An 18279-nucleotide genomic window follows, 5' to 3' on the forward strand; every position below is an offset into this window, starting at 1 on the left:
ATGTGATTTTTTTGTTTCTTTTGTATGTTCTTCCCCTATGATATATCCCCTGTTGTTAACCATATTTGATTTTGGTACCCTGCATCTTGTATATACATTTACCTAATTTGGGGAGGGGAAGGGGAATAACCAAATGCTGAAACAAGGACACAGGATGACCCATTGCAACAATGACACTCAGAGGATACTATGTTGGAAACGAACTTTCCAACTTTGGTGGGGTGGGGTGGGCAGTATGGGAGGGAAGAGATAGTAGTAGAAAAACAAAGGAGGCGGTAACAATGTTCGACAAGAAATATACTAATTACCTTACTCATGTAACTGCAATCTCCCTGTACAGCATTTTTATAATAAATGATTTAAAAAAAAATCCCAAAGTGGAGCTGTGGGTCAAGTGGCAGAACACTAGACTTGAGCAAAACAGCTAAGGCATAACACCCAGACCCTGAGTTCAAGCCCCAGGACACACACACACATTCTTTCTATCTCTCTCTCTGTCTCTCTATGTCTCTCTGTCTCTCTCTCACACACACTCTCTGTCTGCCTGCCTGCCTGCCTGCCTGCCTGCCTGCCTGTCTGTCTGTCTGTCTGTCTGTCTGTCTGTCTGTCTGTCTGTCTCTCTCTCTCTCTCTCTCACACACACACACACACACACACACACACATCTTATATCATCCTTATGCTATGGACCCATAAGAGACTAAACAAATGTTATTAGGGAGTAGTACCTCAGGATATTATAGCAAGATAAGGAGAGATGATTGAAATTGTTATTTCCTCCCTTTCTCTCTACCTCCTCCTCATATCAACTTCTAGGTGGGCCATGGCCATGGCATGACAAGCACCAGAAAAGAAAGTGTTACTAGGGTTGGGAAAAACGAGTGCCTATCAGTTCAAACAGAACAGTTAGGAGAAATAAGTTAAATTTCCTGGATGAAATCTAGAACTGATGGCAAAGACAGATCTATAAAGGAAGAGCCTAGAGAAAAGTCTAGAATCAGAAAACCAATTAGGCAGAAAGTGGGGACAGGCCAATCAGAGAAAGTCCCGGAATAGGAAGAAGGAAATAAATGCGTCTAATATTCTCAAATCCAATGGTCACATCCTCTTTGTCCTCCCAGTGTGCTCTGCGCCCAGCCTTTTCAGGTACCCAGCTCCCTCTATGGGATTGTAAGCTAGAAGGTTTTAGCAGTAGAAGAAAAGCATTTTGAGGACAGGCATTATCTGAGACGTTTTGTCTTGTTTCATGATTCCACCTAGACCTGTCTAAAAAAGTATCTTGAATGTATGAATGGATACTGTTTGTTGAATGAATGGAGAAATAGGTGGATGAATAAATAAGTATTTTGCTTCCAAATGTGATCGTTTCTACCCAGTTGATGTCTTAGGAAAATCCCTGGAGCCTGTAACAGAGTAAACATCTGTGAGCAAAAGACATTGCTGTTGGTTTTCACTCCCATATGCCTCTAATTAAGCAGCAGCTTCAATTTCTCTTTCCTTTCTCCTCTTACATCTACTATCTCCAATATAGAGAAGGAATAAGAAATAGGCATAAAATTGTCACAATTTCTCCTTTGCCTATGGTTTTGTTATGGTTAGTTCTTGTTTCTTTCTAGGCAGGGAGGGTAGGAACGAATGATTTGTGTGTGTGTGTGTGTGTGTGTGTGTGTGTGTGTGTGTGTGTGTGTGTGTGTGTGTGTGTGTGTGTGTGTGTGTGTGTGTGTGTGTGTGTGTGTGTGTGAACCATCCCTTGGATGGCCCAGGAATCAGAGTCCAAGAAGCTCACTCAAGGATTTACTTGAATTCTTGTGGAAGTAGCATAAAAGAACCAATGGGAGAGAGATATAAGCTTAGCCTTGTCTACACAATTTAGGAGTGACCAACAGTTATGGGTTGCCCGCTGGAGCAAATCTGCTTGATGAACTTGGCTACTTTCCAGAAATGACTTTTCAGGAGGGCATGAGAAAGCCCCTCCGTCCCTGAGCCTCAGGACCTGAGATTAATTGTCATTGTGAATTATTCATCCTATAAAAGCTTAATGCATTTTAATCCACTGCATATCAGCCCCCGAGCTGTCAGCTCAGCAAGCATCTGCAGCCTGGAATTTCCTCATAGGAAGGAAATAATGGAGAGAGACAGAGGCTTGGTAGGATATGGTGGCAGGATGTGGAATGGTACTTCTAAGTCAAAAGTAAAGCAATTAAAGGAAACTCTTACCTCTATTTTCCCCTACTCTTCCCAGTAAGCCTGTCTTTGTTTTTTAAATGGCTTTAAGTTCTCCTCGGGGGGCCCATAAGTAGAAGTGACCCATGGCTCTACATGAGGGCTGAGCATGGTTTTGAGCATATTCTTCACATTCTCCTTACACAGTTCTGTTGGTTTTTGTTAAGTGAACATGAGGTGGGCTGGAAGGAGGGGAAGGAGAGGGAAAGAACAACAAAACTAGGGAAGGGAGAGCATTTGGGATGCTAGGTACAGGGTGAATGGCTCTCTCCCCTACACACTCTCTCTCTCTTCATTTTTTCCTTTTCCTTATTTATCTTTTTTCTTTTCTTATGTCTTTTTTTTTTGTCATAGAAATTTCCAGATCAGCAACCGTCTCTGATTCACTTTCTCTTCTCCAGTCCTCAGGTTTTCCTTGTGTTTTGATGGAAGGTTTGAGTCACTCTACTGCTCAGGAGTCACAGCCAGATGAGAATCTGACTGAAGACAAGAGGCCTTTACAGGGACCAGGGAAAGAGAGGGATCCACAGTGGCGAGGTCAGGGGCAGAAAGTAAGTTCTTAGTCAGTACATTCTCTTTTTTTTTGCTTCCTCCTCTCACCCCAGCACATCCGTTTTTCTGTCCTTTCTCATTCTCCGCTATCCACTAAATATGGAATGAGAATAGTTAGCTACAGTTTGGTATTGAAGACTGACTGTATCTGGACTAGGGAAATGCGTTTTTTTCCTAGAGTGACATCATTACTAAGAGGGGTTACCATTTCATAAGTCAAGTGATTAGTAAATTTCATTTTCTGGACAATGGTTTCCCCCCTCCCAACTCCCATCCCTGCCCACAAATAGGTCATTTTTCCACATAGTGTATACTGAATAGCATGATTGCATTTGTTCACACTCTCTCCCTCCCCCCTTCTGCTCACTCCCTTTGTACCCCTAAAAGAAAAAAAATTAAAGCAAAACAAACACTACCACCATGGCCAACAAAAACAACAGAAAAACCTTGTCTTTCTTCTTAAGGAGAAAACCCTTGCTTTCTGAGCCTGTGTCATGGTAGGAATAAGTAACATGTTGCTGTGAATGTGTGTGTCTTGGAAAATTCTGGGGTAAGAGGCAGACTCTGATTGTTTTTAGCTCAGCATTGTCACAACTCAAATCTTTGCCCCTCTAAGATACCATTAGGCATTGTAACACTAAGATCTCCTTTGCAATACAAAGGAAAAGTCAGAAACAGGAGAATGGAGATCCACTTTCTTGTGTGGTACTGGCTGGCTAGTGTTTTACGATGACAGGTTTTCAGACAACATATTGAAGATAGAAAAAGCAAAATCATTCTTTAGAAAGAGGGTGTGCATAGTTATGGCTCTCAGTGAATTCACAAGAGCCCATCTCTCTCTCTTCTTACAGCCCAAGAGAGAATAGTTTTCCAAACACCCTCAAGTTCGAGTAACTACTTGTTGGTGACTTCCCTAACCTCTCTTCTTGTTCTTTGTTGTGAGACTAAGTTCTATGTGAAATGTAATTCTGTATTAAAAATTTAATACAGAATTTATACTGCCCCAAACACACAGAGCAGTATTTTTGTCATTCTTGCTAGAACCCTGTAACAGTGCTAAATGTCCAGGCATGGAGACTGGAAGTGGACATTTCTCTCACATAGTCTGACAGCTCTAGCTTATGACTGATCAAGACTGTGCTTCTCAGTGTATTGTTGCAGTGAATTCTGTCCATGTGCCAAGGGAGAAATGGTCAATAGGGGAACAAGACAATGATCTGGACCATGTCATTACAACTGCTGTGTGGGACCTAGTGATAATGGCTAGGTCAGTCAGAGGTAGTTGGTGGCAATTAAGTGGTAGACTATTATGATTTAAACATAGATGTCCCTCTGAGTTAGCGCAAAAGGGGCTGAGGTTTCACACCCTCTATTAAGAACATGCCCCCATGGGCTGGGAATGTGGCTCAGTGGTAGAGTGCTTGCCTTGCATGCATGAAGCCCTGTGTTGGATTCCTCAGCACTAAATAAGCAGAAAAAGCCTGAAATGGCTCTGTGGCTCAAGTGGTAGAACACTAGCCTTGAGCTGAAAAGCTGAGGGACAGCGCCCAGACCCTGAGTTCAGGCCCCACAACAACAACAAAAAAATAAGACCCTGCCCCCCATCACCTAAACAGATCTCTTTAAATACTTAAATATCACATCTAAAGCTACCACCACTTCTTAGTGTTTAGGACCAAACCTTTAACATGTAGACCTATAGCATCCACTGTGATTCATGCTAAACTTGAATCCCCATTGTGAAATATAAAGATGGTGAAAACTTTATCTGTGGACAATCTTTAGCAGAGTATTTGATAAGATCATTACTGTTGGTTTTCTAAGAATACACCAGAAAACACATGCACATACATATACTTGCTTCCTGTCTCTTACTATAGAATGCCCTGTACTACCTTTGTAAGATGGCTATCAGTAGCTGTGACCCCTTGACCTTGTACCTCCAGAACTGTGAGCCAAAATAAACCTCCCATTTTCATAACTCACTTGCTCTGTGGTATTGTGTCAATAATAGGAAATACACAAATACAGTGACCTTGACTGAAAGAGCTAGGATATAGTGAGAAGCTACTCAGAGTCTGCAGGTCATCAGATCTTTTCAAAAGATCTAAAGTTACTGCATCCCTGCAGGTGCTACCCAGTGTGGATGCCCGGAAAATGGGTTGATCTAACCCTTCCTTTAGAGAACTTTGCTTTTGCATTGGGTACTCAAGTTTGCCTACAAGTTGTCCCACATGTATAGGCTGGCCTGAGGGCCGACAGAACATTTGTGTCAAGAATTCCTGGCATGGAGTGAGGATTCTGTTTGGAAATGGCCTGAAGCTTGAACTCGAGACAGTGGATATTTCAGTTCTCTCCTATACTTTGTAAACTGAGACAAGTTTCTTCACTTGTTTGGCCATTAGTTTACTGATCTATCATCTGTGGGGATTATAGTACCTCATGTAGAAACATCCTCATAAAGATACTATGACATCTAAAATGGTTACAGCAGTATCTGGCTTATGGTAAGTATGATGTGAGAACCAAGCTATCATCACTACTATCCCAAGGAAAGGCAAGTTGGTCAAATTTGATGACATTCTCAGAGTAGGAACAGAGATAATTCCAAGGGCAGTATCCCTAGCCCAGGCTGCTGTAGATGCAAATTTGGTTCCTAGCCATAAGTGGACACTAACAGATTCTCACTAAAATTCCATGAGACAATAGGGCCCTGTGCTGGACGTGTCCTTAACAGGAGAGGAGAAAAGGCAGGCTTTCTTGTCACAGAGAACACAATCTGGCAGGCAACAGAAGTCAGCAGAAAGGTAACAAGTGCCCGGTGGGGAACATGTGCTGGGGAGCTGACTGGGCTTGCTTTCAACTGCATGCCAGACACTCTTGAGACTCCCCAAAATAGCTGGGAGGGCCTTTGCAAGGGGCAGAAAGTCCCATAGACATGGGAAGTGTGAAGGTCTTAAGACCCAGGTTATACTTATAACAGATACTGTTTCCTTGGGTAGAAAAAGACTAAAGGCTCTGGTGATTGAAGGAGCAAGTTTGAGTCCTACTTTTGCCACACAGTAAACTTGCAAGTACTGAACTTAATATTTATTATGGATTACAAAGAAAGATTTACTACTTAGGTGAATGAATTTAATACCCTGAAGCCTCAGTTTCCCTATCTTTAAGCTGGAGATAGTGTAACAATCTCCAAAGCAGATGCACACAATACCCTAGGCACATAAGTACACTAATGAATATTTGATTCATTTATTTTTATGGCAAATGTTCAATTTCTTGGTTAAGATAGAAACTCAGTTCTTCCTTTGAGGAGAGGGAGATACTGGGGATTGAACTCAGACATGCTCTTAAGCATGCTAGGCAAATACTCTACCTCTGAGCTACATCCACAGCCCTCAGTACATTTGTTGACTCAAACTGATGATTGATATTTTAGGCCAGTGAATGTGGGTCATTCTATATTTGAGAAACACTAAACAAATGGTTATACCTCTTCAAAAGTTTTTCTCCAACTTGAAGAGTTCTTTTTTAAGAGTTATTTTTAATTCAAGACGTTCAGACAAAAATCAAAATGCTAGGGGCAGGAAGGTGGCTCAGTGGTAGAGCGCTTGCCTTGCATGCATGAGGCCCTGGGTTCAATTCCTTAGCACCACATAAGCAAAAAAGAAAAAAGCCGGAAGTGGCGTTGTGGTTCAAGTGGTAGAGTGCTAGCCTTGAGCTGAAGAGCTGAGGGACAGCGCCCAGGCCCAGAGTTCAGGGCCCACGCCCAGGCCTAGAGTTCAGGGCCCACGACCAGACTCCCTCCCCCCCCCCCCCCCCCGCCAAAAAAATAAAAATGCTAGCTAGATGTTGGTGAATCCTTTTGAATTTTAAGAGAGTAAAAGATTGTAGATAGGATACTAAATAAGATTATGATCTGAGAGGAAAATGCTGTATTATAGAAAAAATTTTGATTTGCCCCTAAAAATTTGTAATATGTCAGCAGTACACATTCTTTTTTTTTTTTTTTTTTTGGCCAGTCATGGGGCTTGAACAGGGCCTGGGCGCTGTCCCTAAGCTTCTTGTACTCAAGGCTAGCACTCTCCCACTTGAGCCACGGCACCACATTTGGCTTTTTTTTATTTATGTGGTACTGAGGAATCAAACCCAGGGCTTCATGCTTGGTAGGCATGCACTCTACTATTAAGCCACATTCCCAGCCTTACAAATTCTTATTGTTTTTTTTCCTGTGACTATTCAGGTAAATTTGCAATGATGGAGTCTTCAGTTGTCTTTATGACCATAGTAGGTCTTTAAAATAACTGAATATGTTGGACTAATCAGTTTTCCGTCACTGTGATAAACTATCTTAGACAATAACCTTGTAAGGAGAGAAGGTTCATCTTGGTTCATTGTTTCATGCAATACGTGAGCTTACTCATTGGGTCAGTTGATCCACTGCTCTTGGATTTAGTGTTTCATAGTATCATAATCATAGTGGGAATATAAAACAGGAAGCTGTTCATCTCATGGTTGCTAGGAAGTAAAAGGAGAAAGAAGAGAGGCTAGGGTTTTAATAGCTCCTTCAAAGTCATACTCCCAATGATTTAACTTCCCTGTACTGGGTCTTACCTCCTAGAGGGTCCACCCTCCAAACCCCAAAAGGGCCATAGACCAGTGACCAAACCTGTAATACATGGCTTTTAGGGGACCCTTGTCCAAACTATAAAACTGAGCAATCAATCATTGGAAATATCTTCCTTTTCATTCTCTATTTTGGTACTTCTTAGTCAATCTTTGATGCTGTTACCTGAGACTACATAAGTAAACTTTCTAAACCTAAAGTTTATCTTCGTCATCTGAACAACAATTTTTAATTTCCAGGTTGTCCATTTCTCTCCTACAAAGAAATATGCCTGTGATTTGCTGTTGCTATTTGCTTCAAAATTAGAATAATAATTTCTAGGGGTTGAAGTTATATTTTAGATGGCTGAAATTGCTACTTAACTGTCAAATAAGGATGAATATGTTGAATTAACTTTTTTGAAGGGAAGTGAAGCAAGTACCACATGTACTGTTAATTCAAATAAGCCTTAATATGGCTTCATTATATACCAACATCTAACTCATTAAATCAAAGTGTTTACTTTTACCTCTGCTGTATAAGGCACACAGAATATTTGAGAGTAAAATCACTTGCTTGGAAAGTGTCTTCATTGCAGACATTCTTCAATCCTGTTTCAAGATCAGAGAAACTTTCCTTGTTTTGTGGAAAATATCATTTATTGATGTAGGATAAATTTTCTTTAAGGACAAGTCAAAGCTATTTAATATGAGCAGTATTACGCCTATCAACTGAATGGCTTGAATAATAAAACATATCAAAATGTGAACCACCACAGCCAGACACAAGCTTGTAACAACTTTAATTGACGTAATTATAATTGATATGCAATATGTCTTACAACAAATGTAGATACAATGACATCAAATATCAAAGAAGTTGCACATTTTTTCTATCTTTCAGTTGGCTAACTTCCCCAAGAAAGAAAATCTGGCAATAAACTCTTGGCTATTACCAATACCAACTAGTATTTTTAAGGTCAATATTGAAATGGTACATTCATTTGCCCCTGAAAAAAAGGTTAAAGGCAAAGAAGGTGAATTGACGTGCAAATCAGCATCCAGCCCAGTTGCATCATTTCCCAGAGTCAAGGGATTGAACCATGCACCCTTGCAAGCAAGGTGAAGGGCAAGCAGATGACATGAAACCACAATCAACTCCACAGTGCATCCAAGACCTCTGGAGAGTGAAAGCAGAGATCTTACTACTAATAGTGCTCGGGTGTTTGTTCTGTGCCACCTTAACCTTCTAAATTCTGATGTTTTCATCTGTGAGCCCTGTGTCCAGGCTACCCATCCTTTCAGTGGGAGATGGTAACTATCTTTTGTATCACCAGGCACAGTTTATACTGTGTCAGTCAAGTGAATGGGAGGGAAGCTCAGTCTGATGTGGATGTGATAGAATCATAGTTTCATAGAATAAGTAAAAACCACACATCAGTATAACAGCAAATAAGAATCTGAGATCACGTGTGTATCTATGTAATACTTAACACATTTATAGTTTTCTCCAGAAACTGAAAATACTGTTGACACGATTTCTTTATCCCTCACAACACAATCTGTGAGGTAGAATGGGGTGAGCTCAATATCAAACCACCACCCCTATTTTACAAATAAAGATAAAACAGATGTTCTGGGGATACCAGTGGGGCGGCAAGAAAGAAAACCAAATTGAAAAAGTGGATTCCTCTGTGCTCATTTGTAGCATCTTGAGGAGAGGCTGTCTGCCTCCCTCTTGCTCTGACATTCTATCGCATCAGGATTGGTCCTATTATGCTAGCATATGTAGTTTAGATCTGATGGAGCCATTTCCCTTGGGTAGACTTAGACAGACTCTCCCTGAGGTAAAAGACATCAATTACTGGCATATGTTTCAGATGTGTGTGTGTGTGTGTGTGTGTGTGTGTGTGTGTGTGTGTGTGTGTGTGTGTGTGTGTGTGTGTGTGTGAATTATCATTTGTACAATAAACTTGCTAAAATATTTTGGCTAATTCAATAGCAGGCAAAAATACAGTTGGGAAAATAAGGTTCTACCTTCATGTATTTCATGCTAACAGACACTGTACTTTTATGTGATGCTGTTACCTTGCTGAATATACCTGCTCTGGGTCCAGACCCATCTCTTTGCTAGAAGCTTTTAGAAGTGAATCACAGCAGGGGCTGGGATGGTGGCTCAGTGGTAGAGCGCTTGCCTTGCATGCATGAGGCCCTGGGTTCAATTCCTCAGCACCACATAAGCAGAAAAAAAAAGCCAGAAGTGGTGCTGTGGCTCAAGTGGTAGAGTGCTAGCCTTGATCTGAAGAGCTAAGGGACAGCGCCCAGGCCCAGAGTTCAGGCCCCACGACTGGACCCCCCCCCCCCCACCAAAAAAAAAGAAGTGAATCACAGCAATAAACCTATCAATAAACCTTCAGTATGGAAAAACACATGCTGCATTCTTGGTTTATAATAGGTCAGGATTCTTGGTCTCTCTGACCAAGAACTAAGACCCACAAAATCATGCACTTCTCCAGAGGTGTTTCATTGACATTTTGTCAAAATGATTTTGGCTGAGCCGAGGGAGAAAAGCATGTGGAGTGTCCTGTTTTTATTGGCTGAAAGCCCTATCGAAGGGACTGAGGTGGGGAAGAGGGACAGTTGTTGAGGCCAAGCATGGCCAAAGAGGGCATCTTTGGTCATTCTTTGTAATTTGTTTTTTTTTTTTTTTTGGAGAAGGTCCATGTTTTGTTTTGTTTTTCTCTTGTGTTTAGTATTCAGATATCTTAATTTCTGCCACTTCATTCCTCTGGCTCTCCTGTGGAAAGCCTCAAGGGTTGTGCATTCCCTTGGGCCCCTAGCATTTTAGAATAATGTCTTTCAGAGGGCAAATGGCAGGTTATGGGAATTGGTAACTGCAGGGTTCAGGAAAAGCACAGCAAGTATAGTTTCCAAAACACGCATGGCAACAAGATCCATGTTTAGAAATCTAAATTGATGCCGTTTCAAGTTCTTTATGACATTGGAGGATGAGATGACACATTTCAAAGAGTGTGTTGTCTATTTCCTGAAGGCAGGACATAAAATACCAGTTGCTAATATTAGATATTAGAAGAGAGCAGAGGGGTAGCCATGATGTAATACTCTCCAACAACACAAAGGATAAAGAAACAATCATGCATGCCAAAACCTAACCTATCAGCCAGCAAACTAAATAACTCTGAGGATAAAAATTTGGCACATCATTTTTTTGGTTATAAATTTAAAAAAAAGTATTACTAAGTTGTGATTTTTTTTTCTGTCACAGGGACATTGCACTATACCAGAGTTTCTCAGTCTCATTCCTATTGATATTTGGATAGTTCCTTATAGAGGGCTGCTTTGTGTACCACAGAAGGTTTAGCAGGGGGTCTCTGCTCATGGGTAGCACTCCTAGCTTATCACAATCAAAATGTCACCAGACATTTTCAAATACCCATGAGTGGGGAGGCACAAATCACTCTTAGTGGAGAATGACTGAAATAAAATGAAATCCTTCAAATATGAACAGCTATTTTTCAAAATCCGTTGTACAGGATTTTAAGACTGAATACCCAGAGACGTTCACTTATTAAAGTGGAGAATGAGTAAGGAAAGCATACAGGAGAATAAATGGATTATTCATGCGGTCTGTTTTCTATGGAAATGTGTCATTAAGCAATTGCAGATAGACCAGTGCCTCTTCTTTTTTTTTCCTCTTTAAAAACAGCTCTCAGCCATTACCCAGCAGATAGCCAGAGAGTGACCCATTGCTTCATGGGTGTGAAACAGGAGTTATATGGTTCCTCTAAGCAGTGGATGTCTTTGACAGCCACTGAGAGGTGGCTGAGCAGGTACTTAATACACCATGCCTGTGATCTCTCCTCTATCCCATTCTGTTCTCTCATTCGACTAGCCAGTTCCTTTCTTGTCTTGGGGCTCATCTCCCTGCCTTCTCTTTAGGAACCGCAATTCTGCTGAGGGCTTGTGGGCTGTGATCCTAGTTATCTTTGATTGGCTTGGAGGGGAGAACAGGTGGAGGGCATGCTGAGATCCCACAACAAGTGAACACTGCCCTCAGCCTGCTAGTCACCTCCAGGGCACCGCCTATTTTCATCTTTTGTTAATTAGGCAGCTAAACCTCACTATCCAGCTTGTAGAGCAAAGCAGGCATCTTGTTAGATACAACCAGATAAACAGATTAAAAAGGAATCTGAGAACCCTCTGCTTCTCCATGCAGGGAGAAATCCTCTGAGGATTGCTTCCTTTTCTCCTCCTTGATAGTTAATGCAATTTCCTAGAGACAAGCTTAAGAAATAATCCAAACACAAAGTTCCCCTAAAATTAACTCCTAACAATATAAGCCAATCATTCTTCCTCAGTTCTTCTCAAGGTGAGTCCTTTGGTGGGTGCTGATGTCTCCACTACAGTGGTCTAGCTTGGCCAGTGCAAGCTTGGCCCATTTCATTAGCAAACCAGTCTCTACTCATCTTTAAATAATGGTTCTTTTGTACCAGGAAGGGGACAACGTAGCAGCCAGAGGAGAGGGAGAAAAACAAAAACAACCATACCAACAAAACAGGACTTGAGATTGTCATTCAATGCGCATCAGGTACTTGTTATTAATTCTACTGAATAAGCACTTATAAATAAAGGACAGTTATTCCTCATCACAGGCCACCTTTCTTCGTTAGGAGTCATCATACAGAGGGTTGTTGTAGTTTCCCCAGGACCCGTAGTCATGGTCATCCAAAAGCCTTCCATAGGAGGAATGCCTGGGGAAGAAGAAGATGAAGGCTGTGGTTATTTGAAGTTTCCTGTCTGAGCATAGCCTGATAAACGGAGTCCTGAATGGAGGAGCTGTGCAGGTCAGTTCCAGTTTCCTCTCTTCCCTCCACTTCCAGTGTGAGAGACAGAGAAAGAGGACGGTCCTGTGACCCTCTAATAGGAAGAGATGGCAAGAAGAAGCTTGTATTCCTAGCACACTGGCTGTTGTTTCTGTCACCAGCCTTCTTGGCATTTAAATTGTTTTTTTTTTTTTTTTTATCATTTACAAAGTGCTTCTGTATTCAGTGTTTATTTTTTCAAAATAAAGCCAAAAAAGGGAAGGCGTGGTTTGTCTTTATTTTTCCAATAAGGAAAATGAAGCTCAGAGACACTTGATGTTATTCCCAAAGTCATTCATCTGAGCAGGGAGTCAAACCCTATCACCTGGACCTCAGCAGTGGCTAGGGTTTAGAACTCAGGTCTCCAGGGTCTGATTAGCACCTTGTTTTATTGATAATATGGTTTAAGTAGGCTTTCTTGGGTCACTCTGGGAAGCTGTCACACAGTTGTTTCTGTAAGAATGGGAAGTTAGATTGTTACTACCCCTCTTCTCAAAACCTTTTATAGCTCCTCATTTCACAGAGGGAAAGTCAGTTACTACAATGGTTTGTAAACCCTTAAAAAGCTGGCTCTAGCTGCTTTACTGAGAAAATTTTAAGACTACAATTAACGACAGGATTGGGAAAAAAAAAACCCTACAAAATATATATGCAGTACCTCTGAAGCTCATGCTGGCATGTAAATTATGGTGTCTGGCCAGTGGACAGGATGTATGCTAGGTCCAGTACAGAAAAGCATGCTCTTTCTCCCTAATTTCTCCAAATATGAAAATTAAACAAAATAAAATATAACCCAAGAGACACAAAAAGCATTTGCTCTATTTCTATCGGTTGCTAAAATAATTGCTATTTTTTCTTCTGAAGTTTATTCTCATCAGACAGGGGTTTGCAAACCCAACATCTTACCTTTGTTGTTTGCATTTCAAAGTCTAAGCCTTCAAAATTCTGGTTGGGTTCTAAAAACAAACTCTGCTGACTCAATCCATGTACTCAGAAACTTGAAGATGTTTCTATGATATTGTTGTTCCCAAGAAAGGCCCATATTAATTTGGGTAGGTATGGGGATAGGAATGACCAGATAGTGGTCAGGAACCCAGAAACATCATTGTATTTTTTCCTTTTTACTTTCTGGTCTTGGAGCTTGAACTCAGAGCCCTGGGCATTGTCCCTGAGCTTCTTTGTGCTCAAGGCTAGCATTCTACCACTTGAGACACTTGGGGCTTTTTCTGAGTAGTTTATTGGATAGAAGAGTCTCACAGACTTTTCTGCCCAAGATGGCTTTGAACCGTGATCCTCAGATCTCAGCCGCCTAAGTAGCTAAGAATATAGGCATGAGTCACTGGTTCCTGGTTACATTTTTTAATCTACAGATATATTGGAGGTAGTTTTCGAATATGATGGTCAATTCCAATGAAACTCTTTACCCTGGGTATTGTGAAATTGGAGCCTATCCTAAAATCAGACTGATTTACTGTTGCAGGCCTGGCAAATATCTACCTAATAAACACAAACCATCATTGATGGGGTACTCCTGTTATACCTTTGTAAGGCAATTTAATTTCCTGTAACATTTTTATTTCTATCACACAATTTTATTTCTATAAAATGACACTTTGGTCAATAGATGTCCTTGAGTATATTTTTAACTCTCTGTTTCATCATCTATAAAGCAGAGAACGAAAAAATGCATCAGAGTTGTTAGGGGGAATTAAATAAGGCAATACATTGAAAAGACTTGACACATAATAGTTGCACAATAAATTTTGGCCAATACAGCTTCGTAATTTTCATTGCAATGAAACTTATAAAAGCACTGTGAAATCTGCAAACAGTAACATGACATTGAATGGATACAGACCTACATCTGCTAGCAATTCCAATATTTTATATTATCATTAGTTGAATTTTATAAATCATTACTATGTGGAAGTGATGTTAAAGTATTAAAAATATTTGGTTGTGAGGCACCAGTTGCTCACATCTGTAATCCTACCTACTCAGGAGCCTGAGGTTTGAGGAAAGTGGTTCAAAGCCAGCCTCAGCAGGAAAGTCTGTTGAGCCTTATTTCCAATTAATATTCAAAAAGCTAGACATGGAGCCTGGCTCAAGCTGAGTTCAAGCGCCAGTATTGGCACATATAAATCATTTGGGCGGTTAACATTTCCTATTTGTGGTTATTTTAGACAAGACTATTTTGTCATTGCTGTTCCTGAGTCTGCTGTTGTAAGAGGCATTGAGTTTACCATAGTAGTAAAATAAAAGAACTGAGATTTAGTTTCACTCTTCTTTGCCTTCTAGTTGGAATGAACAATGGGTTAAGTGCTGAGAGGTGAAGAAAAAGATGCAGAGATAAAGGTAAGCCTAAATGGGCAATGTACTGAACCTGTAGGGCTGGCTTTAATACATCCATGGACCTGAACAAGAAGAATTCAGTGTTCTGAAATTCAAGCCAGATTTGGATAAATCTGATACTATTCTAGAAAGAGTCAGCCAATCACATTTTGTGCCTATGTGATAAGGGAAGAATAAGGAAGCATGTTAACCTTTCTCTAGGTCAGAACATGGCATGTTTTGGATGGAAATAGGAGCTTTCCAAATTAACATGTGGAGAGTCTGAGAAGTCCAAACCAAACAAAATGAAACACCTTCCATTCCCAGAATTAGGAAAGATACCAAATAACTTTGTCAATTTATTTAATGGTAGAGCTGCTATAAAATCATCTCTTGACTCCATACAGCAAGATTGCTTCATCTAATTTCAATCTGAATGAATGATGTCATTGTCAGACCAAGGAGATTTTGTTTACTCAGTTTCTTAATACAGACTGGCACCTATCCAACATAGCGAAGTTTTCTATTTGCTATGCCTTGGCTCCTCTTAGATGGTAAACCTCTGGGAGGCAGTTTATGCCTTACTTTTCTTGTTCACTATCAGAACACCTAATATGACGCTCTAGATGTGATGGCTATTTTATGTAAATATTCAAGGATAGCTGCTTACATCTGGCAGCGATACTGAGTTGGCTTGATCAGAACTATCAGAGATGCACATGGTCTATGGCTGTTTGTTGTGCACTACTACTGCATTATAGTAGAAAAACTATCATTAAAGAATGTCAAAGCTAAGCTTGGTGACAGTGGCTCTCGCCTGTAATCCTAGCTACTCAGGAGGTTGAGATCTGAGGATCATGGTTTGAAGCCAGCCTGGGAAGAAAATTCCATGAGACTCTTTATCTCCAATAAACTACTCAGAAAAAAACCTTGAAGTGACACTGTGGCTCAAGTGGTAGAGTGCTAGCCTTAAGCACAAAGAGGTTTAGGGATAGTGGCCAGGCCCTGAGTTCAAGCCCAAGACCAGCAAAAAAAAAAAAAAAAAAAAGAATGCCAAAGGTCAGAGCTGTTATTTTGAAGTTAAAGATAGGAAGAGAAAAGAGAGTTATAGCCCGACTGTCATTTGATGAAGTGGCTTTACAGCACCTCACACAGTATCAACGTCTCTTTTTAGTCAATGGCACTGGACATCTTGTCAGTGATTTTACTGCATTGTATGTTTTACATAGGTAAAAGCAGAAACCAAGAGGGAAAACTAAAGAATAACCTTTTGGGGGGGGCCAGTACTGGGGGTTGAATTTTGGGCCTTGTATTTGCTATGCATGCAATCTACCATTAAGCCATGCCTCCAGGTCCTTTATGCTTGGATTATTTTTTTGGTTAGATCTTGTTTTTGGCCTGGACTGGCATGGTTTTCTACAAGTCACCGGGAATGACAGACAGGCCCCTACAGCATTAAGATACTGTGTTTTCCCTGCAGCATGCATAATATACACCACTGTGCTCAGATGTTGGTTGAGATGGAGTATATCAAAATTTTATGCCTGGATTGGCCTTGAGTCATGATGATGCTTCAATCTCTGTCTCCCAAATAGATCAGATTATAGGCTTGAGACTTAGTTCCCTGCTCAAGAATGATATCTTTTAAGCCCTTCCCTCATTACTATAGCTATATCTATATCAGCACACTCCAAAAAAAATTCATCACTCTTCACTCCTACCCTATAGGTGACATCTTATTAAGGGCCTTCCTCATTAATGCAAAATAGCTTCTATTTTAAGATAACTGTGGCTCTGATACTTGTCTTTGATAGTTGTCTTTGAAAATGGGTGAGATATCCCACTTTTTCTGTGTAAAAACATATTTTAGAAACCACCTTCACTTCTACAAAGGTTCATTGTAGTCCTCCATATCTCCACTATTTTTTTTTTTTACAATTCCCTGAAGTTCTCTCCTCTTTCCTAAATTGAGTCTTGCTTTCATTCTTTAGTGCTTATCATGAGTGAAGAATGAGGGAAACAACCATAATTAAGATTCAGCTTAGTGCTGGGAAATACGGTGGACCATGCCGCTCATTAGCCATTGGTAATTAAGCATTAGATTCCTCTCTCCTATTAATGATGGGTTTGATGTAGCTGTCTTTGTTTCCATCTCTGGCTCTCTGTGTCTGATCACCACTTCTCTGCCTGGATCCTCATTAAAAACTTACCATCTAAAAATTTTTATTCTGGGGCCTGAGAGATAGGAAGCAGTTTCAACCGATCTTGGAAAGCATACATCGTATGGGGAGGGAGATACAATATATACTACGATGATGGATATTAGTGTGTTGGTAAAACTAATAAAGCAAGCAAAGAAGGAGGATGAGGAATTCAAGTGTGAGAGAAGACTGCAATTCTGAGTCCAGTGATCGGGAGAGCAGATGAGAGATGAATTCTGTGGATGCCTGAGATATGCTCTACAGACAAAGAGAACCGCACGGACAAAGACCCTGAGCAGGAGCCAATGTCTTAGCTATATGGAAGCTTACTGCTTCACTATTTCAAGAAAAAGCTTTTTAGATTGTATTTATTTTGAAGAAAAGAAAGTAAAAAGAATTCTCATATCCTTCACACAGCTTGGCCTAATGTCAACATCTTCAATATTTATGATGTATTTGTCCAAACCAAGAAATTAACATTGTATGCTGTGGTTTTGATGCTAATAAAATTGGGACCATAAGAACTCAACTCCTTTGCCCATAGTCATCACGGCAAATCAGTGTTAGAGCGACACAACACACGCTCCCATTACTTCCTTCTCCTGTCTTCCAAATCCCCAGTGATGGACACAAACATTATCTAAAAAATTCTCTTTCTATAGTCGGTTCTTTCTTTCTTCTTTTTGTAAAGTTATTACTTTCAAACATATCGTGACATAGCCACTGGTAGATCACATTTGTTTGGTTCTTTCACCTTTTTTTTTTTTCTTCTGCTACCAGGGTTTAAACTCTGAGCCTCACCTTTATTTGAGTTGCTTGCTTGGTCGGTGCTCTACCACTTAAATATCCTTCTAGTTTGGATCTTTGCTGGTTATATTGGAGACAAAATCTCTCTGACTCTTTTCCCCTGGCTGGTTTTGAACTGTATCCTCTAGATTTTCCCCAAATAGCTAGGATTACCAAGCATGAGACTGGCAAGTTCGTTTCTTTTATGTCTGTGTTTTATGTTTTCTTTTGTTTTAATAGCATACTACTGGTATGAAGAGGTCTGATGTTTGATGTTCCGAGAAAACTAGGAAACTCTATGGGGGTTTCATAGATGCCCATGGCTTCCCATTCACCAAACCCAGAAAAAGTAAGTATTGCAGCTGCATCCCAAACTTTTCTATCTATAATGATTCTCTTGTCTAGTAAATGTTTATAATGCATCTCTGACATGTCTTCACATGAGCTTCAAGGGATTCTAGAGATAGCAACTGGCAGAGATGGAAGTAGGTGGAGCAAAGCAGGACTGTGCAGCAAAGAGCTTAGTTTGGGGGAGGAGAAGGCTCCCAGGAGGTCTTTTTTGGCTTGGACAACATAGAATTTGCCAGATGAAAGGATCTGAATCAAAAGATTGCTCACGAGTGGCACATGCCTATAATCCTAACTATTCAGGAGGCTGAGACTTGGAAGATTACAAGTTCAATGCTAGACCCAGTGAA

At 40.5% G+C, this 18279-nt stretch overlaps 1 protein-coding gene across 1 annotated transcript in view; it reads right to left on the reverse strand.

Annotated features, from left to right (window-relative positions):
* Positions 1-9249: 9249 nt before the first annotated feature.
* The window catches only part of Parm1 (prostate androgen-regulated mucin-like protein 1), a 113570-nt gene continuing 104540 nt past the window's right edge, over positions 9250-18279 (reverse strand). The window contains exon 4 of the mRNA XM_070012956.1: positions 9250-12152. Coding sequence (XP_069869057.1) covers positions 12068-12152 — 85 coding nt within the window. The 3' untranslated portion in view covers positions 9250-12067. The remainder of the gene's footprint in view (positions 12153-18279) is intronic.

This window comes from Dipodomys merriami, unplaced genomic scaffold (genome assembly GCF_024711535.1).
Source record: "Dipodomys merriami isolate MVZ:Mamm:240054 unplaced genomic scaffold, mDipMer1.0.p SCAF_9, whole genome shotgun sequence".
NCBI lineage: Eukaryota > Metazoa > Chordata > Mammalia > Rodentia > Heteromyidae > Dipodomys > Dipodomys merriami.